Source organism: Solenopsis invicta, chromosome 10, assembly GCF_016802725.1.
Source record: "Solenopsis invicta isolate M01_SB chromosome 10, UNIL_Sinv_3.0, whole genome shotgun sequence".
Taxonomy (NCBI): Eukaryota; Metazoa; Arthropoda; class Insecta; order Hymenoptera; family Formicidae; genus Solenopsis; species Solenopsis invicta.
The window spans coordinates 1383632-1392640 of NC_052673.1; the positions used below are offsets into that span (position 1 = coordinate 1383632).

Below are 9009 nucleotides of genomic sequence, written 5' to 3' on the forward strand. Positions count from 1 at the left end.
GTCGATACATAATTTTAATTTATGGAATTATTATTACCACAATTAATTATTACACGAACATCCTGTGTTGGCTCTTATGGCATTTTTACATTGTTTGATTTACTTCTTTAAAGCTTTTATATATTTTTGTATATTTCTGTTTTATATATTTTTAATTATTATTATGTTGCGACAAAATTTTAATCCGTCAAATTGTTTTTTTCGTGGAATTATTATATTCATACATAATTTTAATTATTTATTTGAATTCGTAGTTTTTTTAAAACAATTATTTTGTAAAATATTATTATTAAAGAACATTTTTTTATGCTATTAAAAAGTAAAATAGCTTGCCATTTTCTCTAAAAGTACGGAAAAAATCCTAAAAAATTTGTGTCTACAAGAATTGTATAAATTTTGTAGTTTTAGCTATAAATGTAAAAAAAAAGAAAAATTTCTCAAAATGATAATCTTCAATATCTCGGATTCAAGGCATATCATATTTTTTAAACCGTCAATTTTATCAAATCATTTTTAATCTAGGCTTGTGCAATGTGTACAGTAATTATTTTCATGATAAAAATTAAATTTAAAAAAATTTAAATAATGTCAATATTGTCAAATAAATAAAAATTTGAGTGTCAGTATAAATAAAATCAATTTAATTAAAAAACAAAAAATAAATAAACTTCCAAAGAATTGGTCATTAAAATATCGTGAGTTTTGGAACACTTTGTATAATTATATATAGTTATACATAAAAAGTTTTTTCCTGTATTCTTTACTTTCATGACTGTATGTATCCAAAAATAGATAAAACTTGCAAAGAAAACGGCCTCGAAAAGCAAGAGATTTGATAATCTCAGTGCAAGACAAAAAAAAAGGAGATTATCTTCAATTCGACCCTTACGGAAAAAAACTGGTGGCACTATTGAAATGACAACTATTAAAAACTTTTGTACACACTACATCAATAGTAATTTCGCGCACTGTTGGAATTTGCACTAATAGTGTAAATTAATGCTATTGATACAGTGTGCACTAGTAATGTGCACTAATAGTATGTACTAATTATTCAATAGTTATCACTTTAATAGTGCCACAAGTAAGGGATTCTTTTGGAATATAAAGATGTGACTAAAATTGAACGTTCACAGTTTTCAATAAGAACGATATATTTCTATAGAAATATACAATATATTTTTAATTATAGCTGCACTTTTCTTTATTATTTAATCCTCTGTTTCGAGGAACTGCATTATTGCACTTCTGCTGCACTGCTTTCCGAAATATTTTTTCGAAATCTTTTTCGAATGGAAACTTGTTCTTAACGTATGCTGAAAGCACATATATTTATCAGTTTTGAAACTCTCAACTACGTGAAATCAATATTGCATTGTATACATTATAACTTTACCTTTCATAGCTCCAATTTTTACTGTGTCGAGTTTCTTTTTAGCGGCTATACCTTTTTCGCAATGAAAATTTGCCACAGTTCCTGTAAGCGAAGAGGTAGCTAACTCCTCTTTTGTAAATAATAAAGACATCATCTCGCATATCAACTTAGAGACAGACGTGTGATTGCACAAGGAAAGGCGAGTGCTATTTACTATACAAGGTATTGGTCCTCCAAGGTTGACTGTCTTATTGTCCTGTTAAATATTTTGTACAAAATATAAAATTTTTATATAATTATTAAATATTCATACCCAAATAATGCACAGAGATTCTGAGTATATATAATTTCTATTTTAAATAGCATTGTAATAAAATATATATATATATATATATATATATATATATATATATATTATTACAATGCTATTTAATATATATACATATATAAAATTATTTTTACCTTATGTTTGTGTATTGCATTTGATTGATGGTCATCCGAGGACTTCATTTTATCTGTTGCATGGTTCGATTCGTGAACGTGTTCCAAATCATGTACATTGACTGTTTTTGTAGCGACATCTAAAGTATCAGGGAAGTCTTCCGATGTTTCTAAATTTTGTGATACCAGATTATGTCCGGATGTCAAAGATGTTGATTCACGTAATAGTGCTGATTCACGAAACTCTGTAGCCGATTTTTCAGACAATTTCAACTTATCGCTTAGATCTAATTCCCTGTTTTGAACTATCGATGTAGGCGATGCATCGGTTGCAGATGATTTCAATTTATTATTTGGTAGATTCAACTTGTTGATCCAGATCGGATCAGAGTCTAATGTTACTGCAGGAGGAGTGTTACTTCGCTTACGTTTAATGATGCAGTTACTTGATGCTTGTACTTTCTGCAAAATAAATTAGAACAGTTTATGTTTTACACTACTTACAAAACGATATAATGTAGATATAAATCAAAATTACATATACCTGTTGCAATTCATCTATCTGACGATTGAAAGATTTGGTTGTCAATGTTACAGATTAGTAGAATGCATAGGCGGATTCTAACTCGGGGATCTCAGGGGGGTGCGGAGAAGGGGGGGAATATTTCGGGTCGTGCGGGGGGACCTAACTGGCGATAAGGTCCCGCGGGTGGACCAAATCGGGTGGAGGAGGGGGAGGGGGGGCTTAAAACGAGGTCACACGTGTAAACCTAACCGGTAGTTCTGCGTAATCAATGTTTATACAAACAGAGATAACGATTCGAGGACCATGTTCTTGGCCGATGTTTAAATAAATTTGACACCTTTGAAATGTGTCGCGTGGAGGCAACTGGCCATTTAATGTAAACATGGACCATGTACTTGTCACTCTGTTTACATAAACATAATAAATCACACCGCGAGGAGGTGGGTATGACAGTACTTTGAAATCGGAAATGGTTCTGCGTAATCAATGTTTATATAAACAGAGATAACGATTCGAGGACCATGTTCTTGGCCGATGTTTAAATAAATTTGACACCTTTGAAATGTGTCGCGTGGAGGCAACTGGCCATTTAATGTAAACATGGACCATGTACTTGTCACTCTGTTTACATAAACATAATAAATCACACCGCGAGGAGGTGGGTATGACAGTACTTTGAAATCGGAAATGGTTCTGCGTAATCAATGTTTATATAAACAGCGTCGCCGCCGCCGCCGCCGCCGCCGCCGCCGCCGCCGCCGCCGCCGCCGCCGCCGCCACCGCTGCCACCCGCTGGCGCTCAATTTTCTCGTACATGGTGAAGCGTGTGCTTGCGCGTTTAGTCTCCCCCACCTCGCCATGCTTGTTTTTTTCACGCGCCTCCTTAATGTCTACTATCTCGCATATTATTTACTAAGAAAATAGGAAACAATGGATAAGGATAGATTTTCAAATACATTTTAAAGAGTTTTTTAAAATCCTTTTTTATTGTTCATGTAATGCTTCGTTCACAATAGTATCAATAGCGTAAGCTATTAATTCACACTCAATTTGCGAACTCTTATCGTAAAATTTGCGCAATAATTCTGTCGCGTCTGGTTTGTTCATGGCAAAGTTTTGACGCAAAAATGTTACAAAATGTTTAAATTTCTCAGTCGCAGTTGCAATGCTTTGATGCAGCGTATAATACATGTGCTCGACACAATGTTCCAGGTTGAATATAAATAACATAGTTGCAGGTTTTAGGTAAATACAAGCATCGCGCAACGATAATTTAACAATATTTTCATCGCGCAGTTTTACGAGTTGCACGGTAAGGTCATGAATCGGTAACGATGGTGCTTCGGTTGACTGGACGAATCGCTCGAAATCCGCACGTTTATCTAACAGAGCTCTCCACGTTTTATAAGGTAGAACGATCCGCGTGTATCGCCGAGCGATATCTCCGCGGAGCAGGAAACAGATCCAACGTTGATCGCTACATCAATCCATTTGTAGGAAGTTGATGTTAGCGCAAACCTTCTACCCAAAATACGCGGCGTATACCGCGATTCCAAAAACGTGCTGAAAAAAACGGAGAGATGAGTAAAACGTACAATAAATGTATAAAACGTAATTTAAATATAAAGATACTTACGATCTCTCGCACGCTTCAGTCTGGATTGGAACGTAATAGTTTGCCATTGTTTATACCGAGAGAGAGCGTTGTCTCAGAACCGTTCAAACGAGCGACTGATTCAAAACTGATTATAAATTGCGACGTTTGTAGGAGGATTAAAGCTTCTGCAATTGTAAAGGAGTGGGGGATACTTTTCCCCTCTATCAAACAATTTCATCATCATCGTTATCGCTGGAACGTGTCACGACACGTTTTCGCGGTCTGGCAACGTTGTACATGAAACGTGAAACATGACGTACATGAAACGTGAAATATGAAAAAAACGTTAATCTAAACATGAAAAACGTTAAACTAAACGTGAAAAAAACATGAAATAACGTTAAACTAAACATGAAAAACGTTAAACTAAACGTGAGAAACATGAAACGTGAAACATGACGTACATGAAACGTGAAACATGACGTACATGAAACGTGAAACATGACGTACATAAAACATGACGTACATAAAACATGACGTACATGAAACGTGAAACATGACGTACATGAAACGTGAAACGTTACGTACATGAAACGTGAAACATGACGTACATGAAACGTGACGTACATGAAACGTGAAACATGACGTACATGAAACATGACGTACATGAAACGTGAAATATGACATACATGAAACATGACGTACATGAAACGTAAAATATGACATACATGAAACATGACGTACATGAAACGTGAAATATGAAAAAACGTTAATCTAAACATGAAAAACGTTAAACTAAACGTGAGAAACATGAAAAAAACGTTGGAGAAACGTAGATGTAATGGAGGGGGAAAAAAAAATGTATCTCGTATATTACGTATGTTTATTTTTGCAATTGTGTCCACCAATTGTAAAGTTTGAATACATTTTGTAATGCACAATGTTTATTCGTACGGTGTTGCCCACATTGAAAAGTATTAGCATCATCTAGATTATTCAGATTATCCACGTCTTCGTAATCCACATCCAGGCTCTCGATGTATGCGTATTCTCGCCGATTGTCCAGAAGTAATTCTCCCAGCCATTCTCGTTTCTCATGTCCTTTGACGTATACAATCTCCTTGTCGTCAGGATTTTCAGCACCCAGTACTGCAGTTGTAATCACTTGTCTCGCTTTCCGGTACGGAACCACCCCGTCGGTGCCCCATCTTAGCCCATGATGCATGGCAGCCAGGAGGCGCAAGATCTTTCGGATTTCATCAGCCAATCCCATGGCTGGGGGCTGTCAAAGATATAATGCGCGAGAACGTTTCCTCCTCTAAGAGCAGCAAATTCTTTTACGACGAAACCTCTCAATCGTCCAAGGGGGAAACCTTGCAGATCCACGAACGTCGGCACGGACATGTCGCGGTCGAAACGAAGACTGTGGTCTACGTCGATGTATCGTATAATATATATATACGTGGAATTAAGTGATTTTGCGCACAATGTTTGTCAACGGGTTGTACTGAATCACGCGATCGTGTATTATCAAGCAATAGGCACTAGTATTTTCTGGTACGTTATCCTTTGTCTCAAATTCCAATCGCACGTCAACGGTTGCGCTCTTGATTGATTCAACTTGTCGACTACAATCTATTATTATGAAAGGACCGTGACGTATAAAATTTGTCACTGTGAGATTCGGCTCGAGATACTCGTATCCGAGATAAGTTTTGCAGAAACGTGCATACATGTCGTACAGAATAGCCCATCTATTTTTACTAATATCTAAATTCATATCTTCATAAGGATAACTATCAGAGTTCAAGTACAGTTTCACGTTGATTAAATTGCAATGGTCGAATCGGCTCGTGTCCTCGGACATGACGTTTTTTCGACCGGTTTGCAGAGCAAAGATGATATATCGCGGCTTCTCGAGTTGAGTAGCGGTCTTGATAGCCCACGAGTGCTTGGTCGTACGTTGCAAAAGCGGATACTCGTAAAGATCCCACGAGCGAAAAGCCATGCTGAGGTATCGTCCGCTCTCCAATGTGCGCAGCATCGAAAGTTTATTTATTTAATTCAGTATTACGTGCGGCATTCGCCACTGAATCTTAAACAATTCTATCACAGGCTCTACCGCTGAATTGCCCTTTAGGCAATTGTTATCGTTGCGCGCTCGTATCAAGATCAATTCGTGACGAGCGTTGATCACTACTCAACGGTAATCCTCACAGAATCCCAACAGCACGTAAAGCGGAAAGTTGAAGTAGCCATCAGCGGTAGTCAACTGTTCTTCCCAGCCGGCATTTCGCAAAATCACGCTTTTGTCGCATGACAGCGTTACATAGTTTTTGAGTGAGCTAGTTATACCCATGTTTCTATTACGATCAATCTCGACACCGTCGAGTTCATATCTTATCTCGTCAAACATAAATGCAACACAATTATTTCCCAAAACCACGTCACCGTTGACCTCCTCAGGTTTCTTCTTTTTTGTCAGCCTCCCTTCGACATATAGAAAGCTCTCGTACGGCAATGTATACAAATCCTGTTGCTGTATGGGTATTCTTATCTCGTCGCTGTGCCCGTACGTTGTGTTTGCATACGGCGAATAAGCATGGGTCTCAATCTTGACAATTCGATCGTCAAAGATTGGCTCGTCTCCGATATTTAGAATATCAGTCATTTTTTCTTTTTTTAATCAAGATTGTCGTACCGTGAATCCCAGTGATTGTAAAAATTTAACGTTTGATACACTGAGCCTCTTTCGCTTCTCAGTTGATCGAGTCGGATTATCAATCGATGATGATGATGATGTCACCGGTCTTGTAAAGAATGCGTTATCTCTCTTTGCTCGCTCAGCTCCACTCAACACAAGCATCTCATGTGTCGCGTTATCGTTTTCGAACGTGCAACCTGACGGTAATTTCCTCCCCTCGAAAATCCAGCAATCGTCCGTTTTGATCGACAATGCGTATGGTAAAATCCGTAACGCTTCGTATGATCACTGGCAAGTAAATGACTGTTGCAGGCCTTTCACTGAGCTTATATCCTGAAGGCACGCTCGGAGAAAATTCATGAATCGTATGCACACGCGCACCGTTATTGTATGCACCTGTGGTGATACTACATTCGACGCGGATAATATTTACGTTCATAATATTAATTGACATGTCCGATTCGTGCCATCTACGTGGTTGCAGTATACGCTTCGAGAATCCCAGCAGCGATCCAATGCTGTTGGCTTTGTTAAAGTTTATTTTGTAAGCGCATTTAATTTCACATTTCATCGTGTTATGATTAGCTCGAATCACTATCGCTTCCTCGCTGTCATCATTGATCACGCCGATATCGCCGCGGACAACTAGCGTGTCACCGGCATCTGGCGCGTTGCGTCATGGACGTTTCTGCGAGATTGCACGTTTCAAAAATTCGTTAATGGCCGGCAACTCGTACGATCCCTCGGGTATCGTAATCTCCACATCGTCTTTGCCGAAATAAAATTTATTGTTTGAGGCGTTCACGTTCGGTATCGTGTTGTAAGTCTCAAAAAGCCGAGTTCGTATTCGGCATCGGTCAAATCTATCGCCGGAGAGTAATTTGCAGCGAGAACGCTGCTCTTTCTGCTTAGCGTTAGCGTAAACGACATGATGGAAAAAGCGTTCAACGAATACTGAGACTCTTCGACACCTCATCGATCTTTTTAAAAGTCAACAGTTTGTAAAAATCTCAGGCACATTTGTCCGCAGAAATTTTGATTGTACGTCTGATAGGACGTTTGATTGTACTCTATCGTAACATTGCTTCCGAAATATCGCACCAACTCTCGAGGCGGTCGAAGATTGCCAAAGCTGTCGAAATACACAACGCGGTTGCCCCTCTTTGCGTAAGCCACCCAGTGCGTGCCAGGGCCCGTGGTATCGTCCAAATTAACGATACCGCTCTCGTTTCGACGTACGCCACTCGTCGGTAAAGCATTACGCATGTACACACCTCTAAAATACGGTATGCGCATACGTCTCGCCAGCTGGTTCAATTGCACGTCGGTGGTCACGCCCGCAGGCATTTTTATCGTCTTTTCGACGTTTTTTTTTTCTCTTAGTTGATACGCCCTGTCCGCGTTTATACGGCCCGAGATAAATTCCTCGTCCGTATTTATAAGGTGCCAAGTATAGACCGCGACCTTGTTCCATCGCGCGATTGTGACGTTGCAGTTCTTCAAGTTGACGTCGCGCATCTTTGCGGGCGCTTACCGCTTTCGCTACATTTGCAGCTCCACCGATTAAAGATCCTAGAACGCCCAACATTGGCAGAATCGGTAACATGCCGCCTCGTTTTGCCGACGGAAGTACTCGTTTTTTTTTTTCGTCGTCGTCGTTTTCCTCTTTCTCGTCTTTGCATTCATACCCATGCCGATCTTGGTCTTGGCCTTCATCGCTGCCCAGATGGCTGCAGCGGCGGCTCTCTCGCCCAAAGTCGAGTCTCTCGCGGTAATGCGTTTCCGTGCTGACGCTGCGAGTATATCGTCAGCAGCGTGTCTATCGACGAGTTCGTTACTCTTAGAATACGCAATATCGTGTTCGCGGCACGCTGCGTCCAATGGATTTACACCCGTGTCGCCTCTGGCTAATCGTTTCTTCAGCCGAGTGCCCGGACCGCAAAACTCGTAACCGGGGATATGTAACTCGAAAGGAAGCGCGTTTATCGCTCGATTCAGCAAACTTCCGGTTTTGTTCGACGCTGACATTCGCTGCAATCTTTTATCCTCTGTGCAGGGCCGTCGATGTGCGTACGCTGCCGAGTACCATCCGCGCAATAATTGCGGGACCATCTTCGTGCGGCAAAACTAATGTTCTGATAAGCCTGCTCGAGAGTCCGCATGGTGTACGTTTCGAGAATGTTTATATTTATTCCAAGTCGCTGCAGCAGCCTAAATATCAATATCTCGAAAATCTGTTGAAATCGATCGATGAAATCGGCTACTTTACGTTCTCCAATAATAGCGACGTTATTCCACCGAGCGAGGCGCTTCCAAATTCAGTCTTCGACGACGTTGCGTGCGATAAGCAGGATGCGGTGAGAGAA

General features: G+C 39.7%; 1 protein-coding gene across 1 annotated transcript; it reads right to left on the reverse strand.

Annotated features, from left to right (window-relative positions):
* Nucleotides 1-1211: 1211 nt before the first annotated feature.
* Nucleotides 1212-2422, reverse strand: LOC105207060. The gene is made up of 4 exons (XM_039454460.1): nt 2361-2422; nt 1838-2278; nt 1397-1631; nt 1212-1354 (listed from the first exon to the last, which is right to left on the reverse strand). Exons 2-4 carry the CDS (start codon nt 1883-1885, stop codon nt 1212-1214), a joined length of 426 nt encoding a protein of 141 aa, XP_039310394.1. The 5' UTR covers nt 1886-2278; nt 2361-2422.
* Nucleotides 2423-9009: the final 6587 nt, after the last annotated feature.

Coding starts and splice junctions, on each gene's coding strand:
- LOC105207060 (XM_039454460.1), bottom strand. CDS start 1,885: ATGAAGTCCTCGGATGACCATCAATCAAATGCAATACACAAACATAAG. Junction 1,632..1,837: donor ATGCAATACACAAACATAAG/GTAAAAATAATT, acceptor AATATTTAACAG/GACAATAAGACAGTCAACCT. Junction 1,355..1,396: donor AAAAATTGGAGCTATGAAAG/GTAAAGTTATAA, acceptor GATTTCACGTAG/TTGAGAGTTTCAAAACTGAT.